The sequence below is a fragment of the Pipistrellus kuhlii genome, unplaced genomic scaffold (genome assembly GCF_014108245.1).
Source record: "Pipistrellus kuhlii isolate mPipKuh1 unplaced genomic scaffold, mPipKuh1.p scaffold_m20_p_12, whole genome shotgun sequence".
In the NCBI taxonomy this organism is placed as follows: Eukaryota; Metazoa; Chordata; class Mammalia; order Chiroptera; family Vespertilionidae; genus Pipistrellus; species Pipistrellus kuhlii.
Genome location: NW_023425427.1, coordinates 21,269,414 through 21,293,463, shown reverse-complemented (window position 1 = coordinate 21,293,463; position 24,050 = coordinate 21,269,414). Strand labels below are relative to the sequence as shown.

General features: G+C 35.6%; 1 protein-coding gene across 5 annotated transcripts in view; it reads right to left on the bottom strand.

Annotated features, from left to right (window-relative positions):
* KIF27 (kinesin family member 27) overlaps nucleotides 1-24,050 on the bottom strand; it is a 77,227-nt gene that overhangs the window by 22,954 nt on the left and 30,223 nt on the right. For 4 of the 5 annotated variants that reach the window (XM_036433655.2, XM_045580085.1, XM_036433658.2 and 1 more), the window contains 6 exons: nucleotides 20,808-21,014; nucleotides 14,100-14,269; nucleotides 13,547-13,650; nucleotides 12,141-12,296; nucleotides 9,269-9,474; nucleotides 7,617-7,814 (listed from right to left, as the gene is read on the bottom strand). In XM_036433655.2, coding sequence (XP_036289548.1) covers nucleotides 7,617-7,814; nucleotides 9,269-9,474; nucleotides 12,141-12,296; nucleotides 13,547-13,650; nucleotides 14,100-14,269; nucleotides 20,808-21,014 — 1,041 coding nt within the window. The remainder of the gene's footprint in view (nucleotides 1-7,616; nucleotides 7,815-9,268; nucleotides 9,475-12,140; nucleotides 12,297-13,546; nucleotides 13,651-14,099; nucleotides 14,270-20,807; nucleotides 21,015-24,050) is intronic. The other variant, XM_036433656.2, reaches the window with a different exon arrangement.

Below are 24,050 nucleotides of genomic sequence, written 5' to 3'. Positions count from 1 at the left end.
ATGGCTTTCATAGTGGCCAAAGATTACTATGATAATAATCATTTTTTAACATTTGCTTTTTTTTTTTTAATATATTTTATTGATTTTTTACAAAGAGGAAGGGAGAGAGAGAGAGAGAGTTAGAAACATCAATGAGAGAGAAACATTGACCAGCTGCCTCTTGCACACCCCCTACCGTGATGTGCCCACAACCAACGTACACGTCCTTGACCGGAATCGAACCTGGGACCTTTCAGTCCGCAGACGGATGCTCTACCACTGAGCCAAACCAGTTTTGGCAACATTTGCTTTTTTAATTGCAAAAAGAAAGAGAGTAGATGAAGTCGGAGCCATTTGAAAATAACATTAGCCCCTTAGTGAAGCAATAAAATCTTACAGCAAAAAAATCAAGTTTTACTAACAAAACTAAGGGTTGTTGGTGTGTGTGTGTGTGTGTGTGTGTTTCATTCTTTCCCAATGCTACAAATTAGTGTAACATGGACAAGTCTGAAAAACTATAAATGTGCTTTTTCTTGTGCCTTCTGAACTCATTACCCTCAGTTAATACATCCAAGGCACTCATCTGTCATTGGGATATAGGATTTATGATAATAGAAATGTAAAAAGTAGCAGTCAATTTCTGGCATTCAAAAATCAGATTTTGCAGTATGAGAATAGCCTTGCAAAAGGGATCATGGTCCTGTGAAGGGTATTTTCATTTAGTTTCCATCCATACCTTAAGGGTCACATCAGAGAGGCCCATTGCTCACAGTGCTCTTCAGGTTTAGTGAAGATGCTCTGCCACCACTATAGCTTAGCAGGAATCAGAAAGGAGGTCGCCAATCAAAGGGGGCTAGTCCTCATACTATCTCCATGGTCCATGATAGAGAAGTATAGACATTGAGTGTGTTTAGAAATTCATAGCAATTTGACAAAATAATTTTATGTCTATTGAATATAATGATTAAAAGATGGACTTTTATAATATATTTTAATTTTTATTAAAATAGTTCATGTTTTTAAAAAGCATTGGGCTGGCACTAGTTGGTTTGGCTCAGTGCATAGAGCATCGGTTTGATTCTGGTCAGGGGCACATGCAATGGTTGTACTGAGCTCCGGCCCTGGTCAGGCAGTGAGGCAACTAATCGATGTGTTTATCTCACATCAATATTTCACTCTGTCTTTCTCTCTCTCTTCTACTCTCTCTAAAAATCAATGGAAAAATATCCTTATGTGAGCGTTAAAAATATAGATATATTGGGCAGTGATATATTAGTAATAAAAGTTGTACCTTTTCTACAGGTAATTTCAGAAGTACAGAAGATATAAAGAAAGGAAAAAGGAAGTTTACCATTTACTAGCCCTAGGAACAGCATAAAGGAGAAAAGAGACAGTAAGAAAGATGTGTGTCTTACCCTAGCTGGTTTGGCTCAGTGGTTAGAATGTTGGCCCACAGACTTAGGGATCTCGGGTTCGATTCCGGTCAAAGGCACATACCTCGGTTGCAGGCTCGATCCCTAGCCCTGGTCTGGGTGTGTGGGGTAGGCAACCAATCGATTTGTCTCCCCTCACATCAGTGTTTCTTTCCGTCTCTCCCCCTCCCTTCCACTCTCCCTAAAATCAATGGGGGGGGAAATACCCTTGAGTGAGGATTAAAAAAAAAAAGATGTGTGTCCCCATTTTCCTCTCTTAAGTTTTGGCTCAGAAAGGGGGTGGTAAGTGAAGGTGTCACTGAGGGTAGAGGGAGAGAGAATGTAGAGTGCAGAGGCCCCACTCCCACATGGATTGCCCAGCCTTGCTGAAAGAGCAAGGTATAATCAGGACAGACTAACTGAACCCCTCAGCCCCAGGTGACAAGCACCCTGAGGTGGGAGCTAACGGGGTCAGTAATCATGGAGAATTGACTTGCAAAATGAAGATGAGGACAGACCACAAGGTTAGCAGGCTAGGTGGAAGACCTAGGCTCAATAGGGATTTATAATGCCACTAGGAAAAGAGATGAAGTCAAAGCACCTCCATGCTAAGATGAAAGCAAGACCAGACTTTGAGTCATACCAGCCGTGAGTTTCATCATCAGGGGCCAGCAGGGAAAGGTTGACAAGGGAGAGCAGATTCCAATCAGTTACATCCAAAGAACAAATGAAACTCAGGGGCCACCTCCTCCATAGGATGCAATGAAAAGGTACACATCCAATCACCACATACATTGGATTCCATCTTAGGGAGAGAAGCACAGGGTGGAAGAGGCTAAAAGTCTAAATATTCTTATTCAAGAGAGCTAGGAATTATTTAAAAGAAATGTTTAAATTCACAGAAAAAGCTTAAAGAGACTGGACATTTGGTTAATTCTCATGTTTCCAGCAATTATCATGACATGGACTGGGCGGGACAGGGGGTGTCGCAAAGAACACAAGTCTGCTATAAACTAAATAAGTGTTCTCTGCATGCATTATGAGTGAATTATACTTACTACCCACCAATTTTTCATGCTTCCCTAGATCTAGTAGTTCATAGTTATAGTTTGGCTCCTGTCTTCGTCACAGCAACTTCAGGATGCTTAAGTAAAGGTACCTTATTCTTGGAGTTAACTCTACTATTTCTGTCCTTCCACATATGCTTTAAAAGAATACTGCAGTAGGTCTAATTCCCTCTTCTGCATATCACAATAGACATTATTGCCTTTATTTCAATTGTAATCCCTGGCATTGTGCTAGCCTTTTTATATCCACTTAAGGACACTACTTTATCCTCAGAATAATCCTATTGCCAAGGATTGTTATAAACTACATTTTATAGATGAGGAAAATGGTTCTTAAAGGAGTAAATAGCCCAAGATCACTATGGCCCACAATTCCAGGAGTTCCCACATCTTTTCTTTATAGATTATCCATGGACTTCAGTTAAGAATTGCTGTTCTAAGGAGAACCCATGCAGAAATCATAATATTTTCTGGAAATGGCTTAGTTGAATGGAAAATGGACAAAGAGAAGAATTAGCTCTAAAAAGAAGGCAAGAGGGGCTTTAGGACTGTGAGCAGGTTTTCTATTTGTGCATAAAGTAGGACAAATTTCAATATTTCTTTGGGGCACACTGTTCCTTTTTCTGGAATACTTATTCTCTCCCTTAAATGGTCATTTCCCTAACATGCAAAATATGACTAAAGAAACAAAATTGTCTTACATAACAACATAAAAAGCTTAAGTTACAGATAGAGTTACACTTCAGCATTCTATGCACCCTGACCACAGTTTTTTCTTTTCCCTAAGCATAGATTTAGAGAATTTTGTGTCTTAAATGTTTAGCCAGGGCCTATGAGGGATGGATGAGAAGCTGAGATGAAAAGACCATTAAGAATGACAGGCAAGCCTGATCCTTACATTGGAGGAAGGACTGTAACAAAAAGACTGGGTTACTGGCAGTAGAAATGAGAACTGAACAAATTCAAGATATTTAAAAGATATAATCTACAGGATTTAGCAATTCATTGGATATGGGTGATAAAGGAGAGGATAGAGTTAAGGATAACCATCAAATTTCTAGCTTACCCAACTAAACAGATTGAGATATCATATAAAGCATATTAGAAACTCTATTTTCTCCTCCATGAAGTAAGCAGTGAGTGGGGAAAATAAGGAGATTATTAAGGAAGATCATAAATTTATCTATAGGATAACCTAATGAAGATATCAATAGTCAGATATGAATCTAGGTCTCAAAGTGCAAACTTGGGATCAAGGATTAAATTTGGAAGTTGTCAGAATTTAACTGCAGCCATGGAAAAAAAATTAGGTCATCCAGGATAGAATATAGAAGATGAGGGCACAGGCTAGAGCCTTGAAGAATTCCCATATGTAAAGGACTGATAGTGTAGGATAAGCTAGTCAAGACAGACAATAAGAAATCAATCAGAGAAAAAACAAGGAGAGAATAATTTCACAAAGGCAAAGAGGGAAATATTTCAAGATGGAGGGAGTAGTGAACTATGCTAGATGCAACTGAGGTGGTGGTAAAACCCTTTGTACAAAATAAGCATCTATAGATGCAAGCAAGATAAAAGCGTCTTTGAATGTGTGGCAGTTAACTAGTTAAGACAAGGATTTTAGTGACAAAGAGCAGAAGTAAACTGAGAACTTTGAAATTGATGGTAAAGCTGAGAGTCAAAAGCCAGACTAGAGAGAATAAGAGAATGAATGGAAGCAGAGAAAACAAATAAATACAGTAAACTTTTTCTAAGAAGTTTGGTTATGAAGGAAGAGAGAGAGTAGTATAAGACAGAAGGATAATTTTAGGATGAATAAAATCTAAGGTGTTTAAAGGATTCTAGAAGAAGAAAAAAACGTTGGAAATATAGAAGAAGAATTAAATATGTTAAAGCAAATAAGTGCTTAGTGTAGATTAACTGAGGATACTCAATAAATATTAACTACTGCAATAATAATAATTATTATCATTATGATTAAGAATGAGTAACTCAAGGAAATTTAAAAAATTCCATTTATAACAACACCTAAAAGAATAAAATACCTGGCAATAAATTTAACCAGGGAAGTAAAAGACTACCACACTGAAAATTATAAAACCTTGCTGAAAGAAATTAAAGATTTAAATAAATGCTCATGGATAGAAAGATATTATATTGTCATGATGTCAATACTATACTAAGAAATCTACAGATTCAAAGTAATCTATATCAAAATTTCAATGGCTTTTTTGCAAAAATGGAAAAGTTGACCCTTAAATTCATACAAAATTGCTAGAGGCCTCAAATAGCCAAAACAATCTTGAAAAGAACAACAAAGGAAAGAACTTACTACCCAACTTCAAAATATTACAAAGCCACAGTAATTTGGCATAAGGACAGATATGTACACAAACAGAATAGAATTGAGAGTTTAGAAATAAATCCATAAATCTATAGCCAATTGATTTTTGACCAGGGTATAAAGTCCACTCACTGGGGAAAGAACAGTCTCTTCAAAAGATGTTTCTAGGACAATTGGATTTCCATATCCAAAAGAATGAAATTGAACCTCTATTTCACACTATATAAAAAAATTAACTAAATATAGATCAATGACCTATTAAATATAAGAGCTAAAGCCATAAATTTCTTTTAAAAACCCACAGGGGTAAGTCTTCACAATCTTAGATTTGGCAATGGATTGTTAGATATGACACCCAAAGCACAAGTTACAAAAGAAAAAATAAATTGGATTTCATAAATATTAAAAACATTGCTGCATTGATGAGTATTATCAACAAAGTTTAAAGACAACCTATAGAATGGGATAAAATATTAGAAGTCATGTATCTGATAGAGTTTAATTTCTAGACTACTAGTATATAAAGAACTCCTATAACTCAACAACAAAAGATAAACAATCTAATTAAAAAGTAGACAGTCTCCTTCCATCACCATTTATTTCTCCTTTACTCTTTCCTACCTCCCATCATCCCCTTCTCTTATTGTAATCACCATGCTGTTATCTGTGTCTGAGAAGTTTTGTTTTGTCTTTCTCCCTTCACCCTTTTCACCCTAATTTTATTAACCAATATAACCCAAAAAATTCAATTAAAAATTAAAATAAAAACAGGTTGTAATAGGAACCAAAAAAAGTAGACAAAGAACCTGAATAGACATTTCTCTAAAGAAGGTATACAAATGACCAATAAGCACATGAAAAAATGCTCAACATCATTAGTCATTTGAGAAGTGCAAATAAATATCACTTCAGACATAATTAAATGTATGTAACAAAATACACACACACAAACACACACACAGAAAACAAGTGTTGGCAAAGATGTAGAGAAATTAGAACCCTTATACATCCTGGTGAGAATGTAAACTAATGCTGCATTTACTGAAAATAGTGCTTCCTCAAAAATGTAAACATATGACTCTGCAATTCTACTCCTAGATATTTCAATTCCAAAGAAATTGAAAGCAAGGACTTAATTACTTATATGCCAGTGTTTATCACAGCATTATTCACAATAGCCAAAGGTGAAAACAACCCAACATCTAACAACAAATGAATGGAAAAATAAAACGTGGTATATGAATACAATGGAATATTACTCAGCCTTAAAAAGGAATTAGGTCTGCCAAAACCGGTTTGGCTCAGTGAATAGAGCTTCAACCTGGGGACTGAAAGGTCCCAGGTTCAATTTTGGTCAAGGGCATGTGCCTTGGTTGCGGGCACATCCCCAGTAGGGGGTGTGCAGGAGGCAGCTGATCGATGTTTCTAACTCTCTATCCCTCTCCCTTCCTCTCTGTAAAATAGGGGTGTCGAACTCAATCAGAGAAGGGGCCAAAATCTAAAATCCAGCCTAAATCGCGGGCCAAATGGTTTACTGAACAGTCATAAACTGTCATTGTGATGGAAACGCAGCGGAGTGCAGTGATGACAGCGCGGTGCGGGCCACATTGCAAGGCCTGGCGGGACGGATTTGGCCCGCGGGCCTTGTGTTTGACACATGTGCTGTAAAAAATCAATATGATATATTTAAAAAAAAAAAAAAAAAAGGAATGAGGTTCTGATACATACTATAATGTGGATAAATCTTGAATTATGCTAAAAGTTTTGGAAATAGTGATGGTTGTACAACATTATGAATGTAATTAATGCCATTGAACTGTAGAACTGAGCATGTTTAAAATGACATTTCATGTTATATATCTTTTATAACTTATAAAATTAATTGTAATATATAAAATCCCATTTACTGTCTACTTTAAATGGGTGAATTGTATGGTATGTGAAGTATATATCAATAAAACTGTTTAAAAAAAGAATTAGTAGCTTGGCTTAAATACTTTTTAAGTTCACTTCTCTCACTAAATTCTATGATTTTTTTTTAAAGGTTTGAGAATAGATTATATTCAAAAATTAATATCTAGGAAATCTCCAATTATGTTCTAAGCTGTGGGTTTGGTTTAACATTTCAAGAGAAGAGACTGGTATGTAGTGCTAAATAAGTGTTTGTTATTGTTATTATGATGGTGATCATCCTCCTCTTTCTTCAAAAAGAGTTCTGTGAGGCAAGAATGATTAAGGCTATTATTGATATGAATAAACAGACTCACAGAGGGTAAGTGATTTTCTCAATGAATGATCTAGCTAGGAACTGAGAGAGCTGGGATTTAAACTAACTCTGCTGGCCTGGCTTGAGAGCCCAGGCTGACACCACACCACTAGTTTACTCCACTCTATAAAAACTGCTGGACGTACAGGTTTGATCACTTTTCTGCTCACTATGAATGAAATAGTACCATTTTACTTTGTACTTTTTCCATGCCACCACATGGACAATGCATTTCAAAGCACTTTGAAAATGGGAAATCCTATTCAAATGTCAGAAGTTATTTAGAAAGTTGGCTTTATATGTTTTTGAGTCAAAACTACAGTTAAGAAACGGTATCACTGAACTTTCTTTTATGAAGTCAAAGCCTTCAAGACAGTACTCAGAATTCAATAAATAGTCTTTACTATGTAGGTGAACAAAGCTTTAAAGAGAATGAGGACAGTAGCCAAGGAGAGGCCAAGATGAGATATCTCACAAATAAAATCAAGACCTTGGCTTCCTTAGCTCTGAGCCATTTCATATTTAGCAGGAAAGTATGACAATATTACTTTGATTTTTTGTTGATCCCGCTGAATTTCTGTATCCAATAGCTTCCTTTTTTCATTTTCTTCTCGAAGTCTCTTTTGCAGCTGTACCTTTTGATATTTCATGTGATCTACACTCTGCTCTAATTCATTAGCACGTTTCTCATTTTGGATTGAAAGTGATGCCAACTTCTTACTATTTTGTTGCTTCTTCTGTAAGACCTGGGATCATATGGAATATTTCAAAATGAAAAAATTGTATTTCTCATAAACTTCAAATAAACTTAAAACTTTCAATTCTATGGCAAGGATAAGCATTTTGCATAGATTTTTTTTTTTTTTTTTTTTATAAATTCACAACGGTTTTTTTACATTTTTACTTTTACAATTGGGAAATTACCATAATTTCCACTAGATATAAAGGATGATGAGTCTCCCTGATGCTGACACCCAAACAGAACAAAATTATTATCTTTGTTTTTTATTAATGATATTGTAATTTAAAATTTTAACATGTACATGGTAAATATTAAAATAATACAAACCTGAACTTATATTTAATTTTGACAGTAATTGCAAAACTGCTGCAAAATGATGCTACTAGAATTTAATGTCTTTTCATATCACTATAAGTACTGAAAATCTTATTTAAAAGTGAGATAGGGCTCAGCCGGTGTGGCTCAGTAGTTTAGAGTCAAATATGCACCAAGAGGTCACTGGTTCAATTCCTGGTCAGGGCACCTGCCCAGGTTTTGGGCTTGATCCCCAGTAGGGGTGTGCAGGAGGCAACCAATCTATGTTTCTCTCTCACAGTAATGTTTCTCTTGTTCTCCTCTTCCTCTCTCTCAAATCAATAAGACATAAAAAAACAAACAAAAAAACAACCACCCCGAGAAAGGGTATCACTACCTTTTGCATTTATTCCACAGATGCTCAAGTGTACCAATTAGCATCAAAATATTAATGCAGCATATAGCTACATATATAATACCACAAAGAATACAAATTTCAGGGTTTTTCAATTTAAAAATTTGTTTTATGAACTGAAACAACTTCATAATACCAAAACAAAACAAAAAAATGTATTTCAATATTTAAAATGGTATATGTTAGAATACTGAAAGATGGTATTGTTATAACTATGTGACCCTTAGTTTTTTCATCTTTCTAAATTTCAGCTTGCTCGTTTATAAAATAGGGTAAAAAATACCCACTTCAATGAATTAAATAATGATTAAGTGATGCATACAAAATACCCAGGATGTATATGGCAGCTTATAGACACTTAACTGGTAACTGTCATGCTCCTCCTCACCCCCACCACCATCCTCATCATCTTCCTCATGCCCTCCTCCAATAGTTGTGCACCCATATGTCAAAGGCACAGAAATTTCTAAAACTGCATGTCCTTCCAAAACTGACATTATTTCTGTGTTATATTTATTTCTTACCTTATGGTTTTTTAGAAAAGATTAAAATAATCTATTTCTTGAATACAGAAATATTTTACCTAGATGGAAATTATGTAAACCTACCAATGCTCTGGAAAAGAAAAGTTGTATTCTAGTTTCTCTTGCTATTAAAAACTGAGTCCTATTTTTTTTCATAACTAGGTACAAGAATCCTCAAAAGCAGAAAGCTTTAAAAAGGTTTTCTCAATTACATTTTTAAATTACCTGGATTTTCAGCTTTGCGGCATCCATCTTTTTACGGAACTCCCTCTGTAATTTTACTTTCAAAGCAACATCAGACAGATCTTTGTTTTCCAGTTCCTGTAGCTGCTTTTCTGTCTCAATTAATTCCACTTTTGCCTGTTCTGCTTCGTGGGCAAATTTTGTTACTTTCAGAGAATACTGTTTGCTTACAGACTTGGCATCATTACCTTCACCAAAATAATAAGAACAATTATAAATTATATATATTTTTAAAAAACTAAGTAAAACATCAAAAACATAAAAATGCTCTACTCTTTTTTTTTTTTAACCCACATCCAAGGATATTTTTTCCATTGCTTTTTATAGAGAGTGGGATGGAGAGGGAGAGACAAGAGAGAAACACCATTATGAGAGAGATACATTGATTGGTTGCCTCCCGCATACTCCCACCAGGGCCCAGGAACCTGCAACCGAGGTATGTGCCCTTGACCAGAATCTAACTTGGGACCCTTTAATTTCAATGCTCTATTCGTTGGCAAAAACACATAGGACAAAAAATGCTTTACTCTCAAAAAGACAGCTGGGCCTGGTCGCCATGACTCAGTGGTTGAATGTCAACATATGAACTAGGAGGACATGTTTTGATTCCATCAGGGCACATGCCCAACTTGCAGGCTCAACCCCGTGTGCGGCATGCGGGAGGCAGCCAATCAATGATTCTCTCTCTTCATTGATGTTTCTATTATTCAGTGCTTCTCTTACAAATATTTAGAACACAGAGAAAAACAGAGTAAGATATTTCCATATCTCTTTTCATTCTAAGGTCAGCTACTAAACCTAAAAACTTCGTTTTGAAGAGTCAACTGTCCCTAAACTAGATTAGCAAACTCATGGCAGTGTTAAGTAAGAGACCAGAGGTCCTGGAATGAGTAATTTCCAGGGACAGTTTCTCATACTATTATACTGAAAATCTCTTAATATTTTCATAAAAAGGAGTTCTTGAATTAAATGTACTGGCTCTGCAACTCTGTGATAATTTTACTAACTTTAAAATACATACAACTACTATATTTTAGTGAATCTAAGGCCCTATAAAGTATTCAACACAATATTTTATAAACTAAAGAAAAAGGCACAGTGCCAATTAACCAATGACATGACAATGTGTTAAGATGCCAATGATTATGACATACATCCTGATTTCAGAGATATTAAAATGTAAAAAATATGTATCAGTTGATGAAATACAGCATAATTATTATTATCTGAAGTAGTTGCTATTCAGGAGAAATCATAGAGGCACCTTTGAAAAGCAAGCACACATTGACCCTTTTGCTAGTCACCATCTCTAGGGTCCTTTGGAAAGCTCGCAACTGTCTGTGGTTCTAACGAGTAAGGAGAGGACCTTCTCTGTGTAAGTTCAGGTGTCCTCTATACTAAGTTATCCAGGATGCGATACCCCGTGGTGTGATAACCTGAAGGGTAAATATCCTCAACTACCACAGCAGTACCCTAAAATCTTGGAGACGAAGAAGCTATTTAATCCCCTAAACCAGTTCTTGGATACTCCTAAGAGAGTTTTACTGGCAGTGATCCTGTCTGTGAGGAAGGAAGATATTCATACTCAATTAGACATTGGGGAGACTGGAGCTGGGGTGATGCACAGCATAGAGGTCGCCAAGAATAAGGAAGAAAATGCTTTGGGACAGGAGCAGGGTGAGGCGGTTTAGAAAGGAGGACGATCAGCCAGAAAGCAAGTTTGCAAGAAAAGGGGGGAAGTAGAAAAATGGGCAGAGGAGTTGGGACCCGTCATAATTCTTTTTTTTTTAAAATATATTTTATTGATTTTTCACAGAGAGAAAGAGAGAGGGACAGAGAGCCAGAAACATCGATGAGATAGAACCATCGATCAGCTGCCTCCTACACACCCACTACTGGGGATGTGCCCGCAACCAAGGTACATGCCCTTGACTGGAATAGAACCTGGGACCTTTCAGTCTGCAGGCCAACGCTCTATCCACTGAGCCAAACCGGTTTCAGCCTATCATAATTCTTGTAATTTGGGTGTGAGTATAGCCAGGGGCTTAAAGAAAAGAAAGATATAATTTCCTTCAGTTCCCCTATATGTGACCAGAGAGTTGTTTTTCATTGGAATTGGGGAAAAGAAACACTAGTGTCTCTTATTCCTCTAATTCTTAACTGAATTTCTAAGTAGTCAGCTCATACTTTGAGTATATTTGGGGCAGGAGAGGGTGCAAAAAGCATGAGATATACTTTTAGGGCAATTTTAATGTAACTGAGGGTGAGGAGAAGGTGTGGCACATACAACCAACCTGGCAGAAATTTGAAACTAAAAGTCAGAGGTAAAAGCTTGGCTTGCTCAAGAGAACAGCTTTTAAGAATAACTCCTTACATCTTTAGAGAAATAAAAATTAACTACATTTATATGTACACATATAATACCTTAATAAAAAAATTTTAAAAATTAACATTTAAAATATAAAGTTTATGATTACTGTTAAAAATGAACTATCCAAAAATTGATTAATAATTGAAAATAAATTATTATTAAAACGAATTAGAAAAACATCCCAGACATATTTCCAAATGCCTAGGATAATATTTCTTTGAAAGTGGCAAAAATGGAAGTGCCACAGAGTTTTAACACAGCACAGAAAGCACACTGGTTAGAAAAATTCATAGATGAATCTCAGTATAACAAAGTTCTTTTAATAACTAATCACATATTGGCTTCCAAACACACCTTGTTATACCAAATGCCAAACTACAGTGGAGTGTCCTGAGCATCAAAAACTAAAGTAAATGTTACACATCAGAAATAATTTTAGAAACTTTTCTTTCTTATATTAGCTGGTTCATAGGCTATTATTACCTGTTTTCACTAATTCTTTAATCAGATCTTCTTTCATATTGATGTTAATTGTAAGTTCTCTTATTTTTTGTTTAGCTTCAGTAAGTATGAGTTCTGAATGCTTTAGTTTTTGCAAATTCAACTCTTGACTCTCCTGAAGACATTCAATCTTTAAATCTTTAAAATAAAAGAAACAAAATTGGAAAATAAAACTATCTCCTTATAAAATATTCAACAGAAATGGAACTAAAAGAAGAAAAGTGAACACGGAAGATGTCTAGAGATAGCAGAGGAAGGGACAGAAACAGGGAAGGAAAAAATACATGGAAATTGGGATTTTAGTTTTCTAGTTTACAGTAAGAGTCTTTTTATATGCTTTCGTTGTATCCCATACAGTTCTGATAGTTTTTCATTCCCCTTAAATATTCTGCAATTTGAGTTTTTTACTTGAGTTATTTAAGAAAGGTATAAAATCTCCAGGTGGGTATAGTGAATTTTTCCTATTACTTTTAGTCGTCTGGTAATAAAAGATCTAGACTATACCAGACTACTAGAATGTGGGCCAGCACTGTTTGTTCTTATCTTACACTAGAACATAGATAAACTATGTCACCATTAAAGATTAAGTTCAGCTTATCTTTCTTTTCATAAGGAGTCTTCCTCAGTGAAGGAGCTAGTGCACTGATTTACATTCCGGCATAGTTTTTTTCTTGGTTGTAGATCAGTAACAAACAGTTCAAGAATGGCAATTTGACTAGTACTTATCTGTATTTCTTACACATTTTTTAATTTACTTAAGATTTATTTGTGACATATAGGTAAGTTTTTGTTAAATATTTATGCATAACCACTTTAAAAAGACTATTTTAATAGCGTAGGGCTTATCTGTCATGTTACTTATATTCTCTATACTCTTACTTTTTGTGCTTTAAGCACTCATAGGCCAATATAAACTAGTTAAAATTTCCTACTATAATTTTGGGAACATAAACATTTTAAACTGTTATGCACCAAATAATGTGTATTAGAATATTATAAGCACCCGCAGATATTTGGCTCCAATGGTAAGCATGTGTGCCAATGAAGCAGGAAAGCAGACACCTAGTAAATTACGTAAGATACATTTTAAAGTAGTCAAGAGTACAGTGCATAGCAACTTGGGCTTGTGTGTAAAATCCTCCTTCTGAGAGATTTAGCCTGTAACTCTATCCAGAATTGTTTGGTGGGAAAAAACTTTTTATTAAGGAGTAAAATGAATGAAAAAATTAGAAGTAGAGCACAGAACATACAGAAAGTTCTACCAATGAGGAAAACACTCCTACCAAGTTCCATCATCAAGAATTCCTAGATGCTTCTTAAATTATTGACTGAAGAGAAAGAGATGTGTCTTATAAACATTAGATATAAATTACTTAAAATCTGTGTACCTTCATTCCCCAAACTTGACTTTTGTGTTTGATCATGAATATCATTCAATTCAATAAGAGAACAAACAGAGCCTGGCTTCTGAATCCATGAGTGATTTTTATGTCTAAAAAAACAAAGATCAGGATCAAAGGTAACTTGTCTGTTAGTGTTTGCTAATCTGCCCTCAAATTAGTTTTGCCAAAAAGTGACTATAATGTTAAAGAATTATTAATTATACTGTATAAGATAAACAGAATTTTACTAACATTCACATCCATGTTGGGCCTTATATCTGTTGCCACTGTGGTAGCAAAATCAGGAAATTAAAAAACATTCTCCCTGAAAATTAATATCCAATAAATATATAAGCTCTAAAAGCAAAATTATTTTTTAATTTAAGACTGATGACTGTGTTTAAACACTGGTTTCATAATGCATTAGTTGACAGCACATTTATCAAAAACTACCTACTGTTATTTCAATAGAAAAGATACATTTTAATGAAAAAAAAATCTGTATATATTTATTGCATCATAAAATTATGTTTATTAAGCCAGTTTATATTTAACATACCTAATTTCAGATTTCTCTTGGCCTTCTGATTCTTCATCATCACTGTTATCAGAAAATTGGCAGTGGAGGACTTCATCTTGTTCTTCTATGTGACCCAGCAGGATCTGACTTCGTGTTCGAAATCCAGCCACTACTCGATCCAGAGAGTACATAGAAGGGCTTGTGTAGACCTTACAAGTAATTCCCCCACCCAACAACAACAAAAAATGATTTTTTAAATGTCTATTTTTATCTTACTCAAAATGTCTTAAGAGGTTATTAAATAAGTACTCTTAAATTGTCTAATTGCTGAAAATATGCATTGCCCCCCAAAAATATCAAGTTTCATTGCACAATACTATTGTGCTTCATGAGCACATGCTTCTTCCAGAATCCACATAGCTCTTCTTCTTCTTCTAAAAAGTTCTTCTATCTTCAACTACAGCTTCATAGAAAATTCTTTTGAATACTATTTGGACTAATTTTTATGAAAGCAAAGACTAAAAATATCATAGCATGGGTACTTCCCAATGAATGCAAAGCCCATACATAGTGCAATAGGAGGCAACTGTTTTACACCACACCAACCTTCCCAGTGCTGAACACTTGGAGAATTACAGTATTGCTGTAAAGGGTCAACATCCCCCTCCAATCCAAATCTACCAAATGAAGTCACCACTCCACTGCTAAGTCAAAATATTCTCAATTTGAAAATCCAAATGTATTTACTCACACTTTATATGTGGTGGTTAGGCATACTGAGTTAGTACTCTAAGTGACATACTTAATATGTCTCATAGGATAATTAAATGTTCATGAGCTAGCCTGAGAACTTTCTATATTATAGCATGCTTCTATTGACAATGTACCTTAATGAGCTTGAAAAACAACAATAATGAATTAGAAATTGCCTTTATAATTTTTTATATTTTGTTACCAAATATTTATCTTCACCACCTCTTTGTAACCGAATCTCAGGGTAATTTCTCAAAAAAGGTAAATAATAAAACCTTTACAGGATACATGCAATTTGTTACTATAAATTATTGTAAGTATTATAACATGAGGCCGTCAGTCAAGATGGCAGCAATACTCACCTCCTCCCACAACCACATCAAAATTACAAATAACTACAGAACAACCATCATTCAGAACCTCTTGAAATCTGGCCGAATAGAAGGCCTTAATTAGGGAATTAAAGAAGCTACATGAAGTCTAGGAGATGGGGTGGAGATGCAGAAAAGGTTAGTCCCATATCCACCTTTGGTGGATAAAAATTGGGAGGGATATCTTGGCTGCATAGGTCTCCCTTAAGAAGCCAAACTCCCAGTCCTCTCATCCTAGTGTTCCATGCCAGGAAGAGAAGTCCCCATAACTTCTAGCTGAAAAAACCAGCAGATAGTGAGGCTGAGTGAGATGAAGGGCTGCTAGAGTCCCAAGCAGTTCCTCTTAAATAGACCACACAAAGACTCACTCATACTTTACCCCTCTGAGCTCAAGCACTAGAGCAGCAGCTTGGAAGACACTGTTTGCCCCACCTTGGTGATTCTCTGGGGCCATGGCCACCCAACTTTCAGACCCACCCAAGCTGTTCCCAGTGGCTTTTCCATACAAATGATCTGTCTTGGTCCATGTTTCAGATTTTCCTAAAATCTCTCAAACAAGCAGCATCTGGCCTCAGCAAGCACTGTACCTCTCACTGGTTCCAGGCATGGCACTTAGCAGCAGCTGGCCTTGGTTCATAACATGGCCTTGCCTGGGCAAATCCAAGTTCACCACAAGTAACAGCCATAGGCAGATCACTTTGTAACCAATGCTGAATGGCCCCAGGCAGGTCACAAATTAAAGAAATGGAGGAAAGCAAATGACTGGATATAGAGTTCAAAACAGTTATAAAGTTTTTCTAAAATTTTCTAGAAAAGGCTGATAAATTTAGTGTGATCCTTGAGGATATAAAAAAGGACCAACTAGAAATTAAACATACACTGACTGAAATAAAAAATAATATACAGATATCCAACAGCAGACTAGAGGATCACAAGAATCAAGTCAAGGATTTGAAATACAAAGAAGCAAAAAACATCCAACTGGAAAACCAAAAAGAAAAAAGAATCTAAAAATAGGAAGATAGTGTAAGGAGCCTCTGGGACAACTTCAAGCATACCAGCATCTGAATTATGGGGGTACCAGAAGAAGAGAGAAAGCAAGATACTGAAAACCTATTTGAAGAAATAATGATAGAAAATTTCCCTACCTGGTGAAAGAAATAGACTTACAAGTCCAGGAAGTGCACAGAACCCCAAACAAGAGGAATCCAAAGAGGACCACACCACGACACATCATAATTAAAATGCCAAGAGCAAAAGACAAAGAGAAAATATTAAAAGCAGCAAGAGAAAAACAGTTAGTTACCTACAAGGGAGCATCCATATGATTGTCAGCTGATTTCTCAACAGAAACTATGCATGCCAGAAGGGAGTGGCTAAAATATTCAAAGTGATGAATAGCAAGAGCCTACAACCAAGATTACTCTACCCAGCAAAGGTATCATTTAGAATCAAAAGTCAGATAAAGAGCTTCACAGATAAGAAAAAAGCTAAAAGAGTTCATCACTGCCAAACCAGTATTATATGAAATGCTGAAAGGTATTCTTTAAGAAGAAGAAGAAAAAAAGGTTAAGATAAAAATTATGAACAAGAAATACATATCTATCAACAAGTGAATCTAAAAATAAAATGAATAAAAAATCTAATGAACAGAATAAATTGGTGAGTATAATAGAATCAGGGGCATAAAAAGGGAGTGGACTGACAATTCTTGGGGGGAAAGGGATGTTGGAGATGCAGGAAGAGACTAGACAAAAATCTTACACCTATGGATAAGGACAGTGGGGTGGGGGGTAAGGGCAGAGGATGTGGTAGAAACCTGGTGGAGGGGAGTTATGGGGGAAGAAAGAGGAACAATTGTAATAATCTGAACAATAAAAACTTACTAAATAAATAAAAAATTAAAAAAAAAAAGAAACAGCCGAAACCAGTTTGGCTCAGTGGTAGAGAGTCAGGTCTGTGGACTAAGGTCCCAGGTTCTATTCCAGTCAGGGGCATGTACGTTGGTTGCGGGCACATCCCTGGTAGAGGGTGTGCAAGAGAGGCAGCTGGTTGATGTTTCTCTCTCATCCACGTTTCTAGCTCTCTATCTCTCTCCCTTTCTCTCTGTAAAAAATTAATAAAATATATATATTTTTTAAATGGGGCACATTATTTAAAAAAATAAAAAAATAAAAAAGAAAAAAAGAAACATACAAGAACAACCAATGATACATAAATAAGTGGAACAACAAACCGATGTTTCTTTCTCCCCCTTCTTTCTTTCTCCAAAATCAATAAAATAGCCCTAACTGGTTTGGCTCAGTGGATAGAGCATCGGCCTGTGGACTCAAGGGTGCCAGGTTTGATTCTGGTCAAGGGCATGCACCTTGGTTGTGGGCACATACCCAGTCGGGAATGTGCAGGAGGCAGTTGACTTGTTTCTCTCGCATCGATGTTTCTAATTCCCCATCCCTAATCCTTCCTCTCTATAAAAAAATCAAGAAACATATTTTTATAGAATAAAATCAATAAAATTTAAAATTTAGCCCAAACCAGTTTGACTCAGTGGATAGAGCATCAGTCTGCAGACTAAAAGGTCCTAGGTTCTATTCCAGTCAGGGCATGTACATTGGTTGTGGGCACATCCCCAGTAAGGGGTGTGCAGGAGGCAGCTGGTCAATGATTCTCTCTCATTGATGTTTCCAGCTCTCTATCCCTCTCCCTTTTTCTCTGTAAAAAAATAAAAAATAAAAAATAAAAAATAAAAATATCAATAAAATATATATTTTTTTAAATTTAAATGTAATGCCTTCAGGGGGGAAAAATTGCAATTTTACAAGTATTCTACTTTTGTGAATCTGGATATTTCAGAAGGTTTTTAAATATATCTCTTAAGAATATTCCAGTTGGTTTTCTTAGTATACAATTATGTCAAATACTGAAAGTGGTATTATAAACATATTTGCCTTATTTCCTTTTCATGATACCACATTTCATCAAATCTAAAATGCCAGCAACACCATTATTTTTATAGCACCAAGAAGGGAAAAATATCTTTCAAATTATGACATAAAAAACTGTCAAACCATCAACCATAAAGTTATCCTGCCACCAAGGATGATAAAATGTGATAGTTTAAATCTTATAATCAATGAATTATGGTAGGTTTTCATCAGCATTTGTGTTTTGTTTTGTTTTTTTTGCCCCCCCCCCGCCCCAGCTTTTGTGTTTTTATACTAAACCGAATGACTGTGACCACCTTTCTAATTTATTTTTTTTCCAAAGTGCCTTTTTAGTATGTATAACATTAGCTTTTGGTTTTAATTATATCATATTTCAATATTTAAAAAGTTAGAAATCTCTATTATATTTTAAGTTGAAATCAAGATTCAATTTTGCATTTCATCAGATCAATTTTTGGTATTTATTGAGACAAATAGTTTTTTCTTTTTTTCATATTAATTTAGTACATAATATCAGTACTTTTCTTTTATTTACCTGTATACTATTTGCAAAGATATTTGTGCCCCTAGCCTGGTTGGTGCAGCTCAGTGGTTGAGGGTCAATGCATGAACTATGAGGTCACTGATTTAATTCCCAATCAGGGCACATGCAGAAGGCAGATAATCAATGTCACTCTCTCATCGATGTTTCTATCTCTCTATCCCTCTCTCTTCTTCTCTCTCTCAAATCCATAAAAATATATTTTAAAAATAGATAAATAAAATAAAATAAAAAACAGAGACCAAGAGAGGGGGAGAATAAGTATGTGTAACTTCTGTAATAAAAAAAAAACAAACCCAAATGTTATTTTTAAAAAATAAAAAAATAGAACCAGAAATACTTTCACATAACTAACCAATATAAAAAAAACAGAAAATTAGTCGAAACAGATTTGGCTCAGTGGATAGAGCGTCGGTCTGCGGACTGAAAGGTCCCAGGTTCGATTCCGGTCAAGGGTATGTACCTTGGTTACGGACACATCCCTAGTAGGGGATGTACAGGAGGCAGCTGGTCAATGTTTCTCTCTCATCGATGTTTCTAGCTCTCTATCTCTCTCCCTTCTCTCTGTAAAAAAAATCAGTAAAATATATTTTTAAAAAACAGAAAAATAAATATAGATGACTTAATATGTAAGTATTAAACTAAAATAACAGTGTGAATTATATGAATTTACCTTTCTCCCTAAATGTTTTATAAAAAAGAACTATATATTCAACCATAAGGAAAATGTTGATGATTCTACAAAGTAAAACTAAAATTAATAATAACAATGATTTCATTTTTTAATTCAATTACTCAAGATTGAAAACCATAGAGAATAACATGTCTGTCTTAATCACTCTGAGGTAGTAAACCTGGGATATAGTGAAGGCACTATATCTATTGGGCAGTGAAGGCACCATGGACATCTATTGAGGACACAATGTAGTAGGCCTGTGGTCGGCAAACTGTGGCTCACGAGCCACATGCGGCTCTTTGGCCCCTTGAGTGTGGCTCTTCCATAAAATACCACGGTCTGGGCGAATCTATTTTGAAGAAGTGACATTAGAAGAAGTTTAAGTTTTAAAAATTTGGCTCTCAAAAGAAATTTTAATCATTGTACTGTTGATATTTGGCTTTGTTGATGAATGAGTTTGCCAACCACTGTACTAGACAATTTCAGAGTTATCATCTAAATCCTCCACACATAACATTCTGACATATAAGAAACCTGGGGATCCCACAGGTTTAGTCATATGCATGCCTATGCAATAGAGCTGGTGTTCACCCCAAACCTACCTGATTGCAAAGTCTATGACACCTAGCATATTTCTTATCTCTTTGACTATAATCACATAGATCTCAAACAAATCATCTCCATAAAAATAACAGAAGCCAAATTCATGAGTCTGCTAGTCTTTTCCATGTAGAGATAACTTGATTTTTTAAAGAGAAATGTGTGTGCATATATTTACTACTTACATATTCATAATTAAAAAAACAAAAGTTCAGCCCAGCTGATGTTGCTCTGTGGTTGAGCATTGACCTATATAAACCTGGAGGTCACAGTTTGATTCACGGTCAAGGCTTATGCCGATTTGTGGGCTTGATCCTCAGCAGGAGGCAGCCCATCAATGATTTTCTCTCATCATTGATCTATCTTTCCCTCCCTCTCTCTTCCTCTCTAAAATTAAAAAATATATTTTCAAAAAGTTCATACAGATCTTCATACAATCTTGAAGTGTCAGCTTGGCAAGACTGAGTAATACATAAATGTCATTTTGAAAATAGTAAGACAAACCAAATAAATAAAAATAAATACCCTCCAAACTCATCTTAACTTGGTGTGGTTAAAGAAAAAAAAAATTCATGAAGATATCAGACTTATTAATCATGACTAAAAATATGATGGCAAAGGATAGCTTTTTCTCCTTGATGAATATAGATATTACCTTCAAATATTCTTTTTAAATATAACTATTGTCCTATTTTTTATTAAAAAGCATTATATGATTAAATGTAAGAGAATATACACAAGTCTATTAAAACCAAACAGAAACCAAACTACGTGCTGAGACTGTACAAATACACTGTGATATTTTATTACATATAATATTTTTAAGATCTTAAATGTAAGAGATTATTGTTTAGACTTTACCTTCCTGGCATCTGATCTTTCTGGGATATAAATATAACGTCCCAAACGAGCATCAAACGGTACAGTATATGGTCTCTTTTCTGGTATCCTGGCATCTGGGCCATCTCCACAAATTTCCTTAGCTGAAGAAGTCATTGACAGGTTAAGTTTTGTTGGTTCTCCACTCAGGTGATCCAGAAGAAGTTGTTGTTCTATGATTTTTTCATTCTTTGTAGAAGAAAGATGAGAATTTAAAAAATAGAGATCCTCAGTACGTGTATAAATAATGATAAAAAATGAATTGTACATTGACCAAAATCACAACTACAAATCACAATTACCTTAATGGTACAGTAAAACCTCATTTATCCAAAGACTTCTGGTGTTCACAAGGATCAAGAACTGTTCTGATTGGTAAACACTTTTGAATAGTAAGCAACAAACACAGCAGAGAATTAAATACTTAAAAAAAAAAAAAAAGGTCCTATACACTGTGTTTGGTTCATTTGCCAACCTGAACCACTCTGATTAGCTGATCTTTATAAAAATTTGGGCTTTCTGAGTGAAATCAAAAAGTAATAAGAGACAAGAAAGTTGAAAAGTGGAGGAAAAGCTGCAAATAGCAGAGGTGGCAGCAAACAGACAGCAAATGAAGAGAAGTGAAAGTCTTTACTCATTGGGGGGAGGGAGGGAGGCCAAAGCACAAAGAGATAAAATTAGACAAACAATAGTTATTCACACTTGGGTACATAGTAGACATTTTCTCAAAAACGAAAACCATCATTTTCAAGGGAAACAAACTCTGGTTTCATGCAAAAATTACAATTTTTGGAAAACATTTCTGCTATTGTGAGCATGAGGACAGCTTCTAATACTTAAAGAATGCTGTTGAAATAAGTGGTGATAGTAATGAATGTGGTTTTTTTTATATTGTATAATGAAATGTGTCAACATCTGCAAGGTCTGCATAACTCAGTAAATAAATATTTTCCAAATGACCGATGCATGATGACTCAAAATCAGATGTGGATAAAAGGTCCATTCAAAGTACAAAACAGGGAGGGACTAACGACTTCATTGTATAAATATTTTTACTTTTTTTTAAATTAAGGTATTACATGTGTCCTTATCACCCCATTAACTCCTACCCCCATACCAACTCATGCCTTCACCCCACTAGTGTCTGTGACCATTGGTTAGGTTTATATGAAAGTATACAAGTCCTTTGGTTGATCTCTCCCCTTTACCTCCATCCTCCCCTATCATTCCTCTGAGATTTGAGCATCTGATCGATGCTCCTCTGTCTCTAGATTTGTTTTTGTTAATTAGTTTATATTGTTCATTATATTGCACAAATTAGTGAGATGATGTAATATTTATCTTTTTCTGACTGGCTTATTCTGCTTAGGACCATCAATGCTATTGCAATTGATAGTTCCTTCTTTTTAATTTTTTAAAACATTTTATTGATTTTTTTATAGAGAGGAAGGGAAAGGAATAAAGTTAAAAACATCAATGGGAGAGAAACATCAATCAGCTGCCTCCTGCACACCTCCCACTGTGTATGTGCCTGCAACCAAGGTACATGCCCTTGACAGAAATCAAACCTGAGACCTTTGTATCCACTAAGCCAAACCAGTTAGGGCACTTCCTTCCTGTGTAGATGTACAACAGGTTTTTTTTTTTGTCTTTATTGTTCAGGTTATTACAGTTGTTCCTCTTTTTCTCCCCATAGCTCCCCTCCACCAGTTCCCCCCCCACCCCCCACCATGGTCTAACCCCCCCCCCATTGTCCTCGTCCATACATGTTCAATTTTTAAAAAAATACATTTTATTTATTTTTTACAGAGAGGAAGAGAGAGGGACAGAGAGCTAGAAACATCGATGAGAGAGAAACATCGACCAGCTGCCTCCTGCACACCCCCTACCGGGGACGTGCCCACAACCAATGAGCATGCCCTTGATTGGAATCAAACCTGGGACCTTTCAGTCCGCAGGCTGGTGCTCTATCCATTGAGCAAACCGGTTTCGGCTACATGTTCAATTTTTGCCCAGTTTCTCCCTGTACCCCTTACTCCTCCTTCCCCCTGAGAATTGTCAGTCCACTCCCTTTCTATGCCCCTGATTCTATTATATTCACCAGTTTATTCTGTTTATCATATTTTTTTCACTGAAGTTTTAGATTCACTTGTTTATAGATATGTATTTGTTGGCACTTCTTTCATTTGTTGTTCATAAGTTTTATCTTTACCTTTTTCTTCTTCCCTTCTTAAAGAATACTCCAGCATTTCATATAATACTGGTTTGGCAGTGATGAACTCCTTTAGTTGTTCTTATCTGTGAAGCTCTTTATCTAACCTTCAATTCTAAATGATAGCTTTGCTGGGTAGAATAATCTTGGTTTTAAGTTCTTGCTATTCATCATTTTGAATATTTCTTGGCACTCCCTTCTGGCATGCATAGCTTCTATTGAGAAATCAGCTGACAATCCTATGGGTACTCCCTTGTAGGTAACTGTTTTTCTCTTGCTGCTTTTAATATTCTCTCTGTCTTTTACTCTTGGCATTCCCAGGTGGGGGAAGTTTTCTGTCATTATTTCTTCAAACAGGTTTTCAGTATCTTGTTTTCTCTCTTCTTTTGGTACCCCTATAATTCAGATGTTGGTACACTTGAAGTTGTCCCAGAGGCTCCTTACACTATCTTCATATTTTTGTATTTATTTTTCTTTTTGGTTTTCAAGTTGGGTGTTTTTTGCTTCTTTATATTTCAAATCTTTGACTTGATTCTTGTGGTCCTCTAGTCTGCTGTTGGATCTCTGAATATTATCCTTTATTTCAATCAGTGTATGCTTAAATTCTAATTTGTCCTTTTTCATATCCTTGAGGATCTCACTAAGTCTCAGTAACCTTATAACTGTGGTTTTGAAATCTATATCGTCGTTTGTTTTCCTCCATTTCTTTCATTTGTAACCTGTTTCTTTGTCTCTGCATTTTCAGAGTGGTAAGTCAACCCCTGCCTGAGGCCACCCAGCAGGAGCTACAGAGAGATCTGCAGGTTCCTCCTCTATGTTTGAGGTTTGGAGGTGCCCAGATGAGGTATAGCAGTGAAGCAATGAAGGCTGCTGATGGACCTTAGGCAGACTTTGAGAAGCTCTGTGGTTCTTTGACCCAGCAGCAGTTTGTGAGGTTAGGTTGCAAAAGGCCAGGCCATTCATATGCAAACACTTCTATGCTCAGCTTGGGTGTGTACACTGAGTGAGGCATG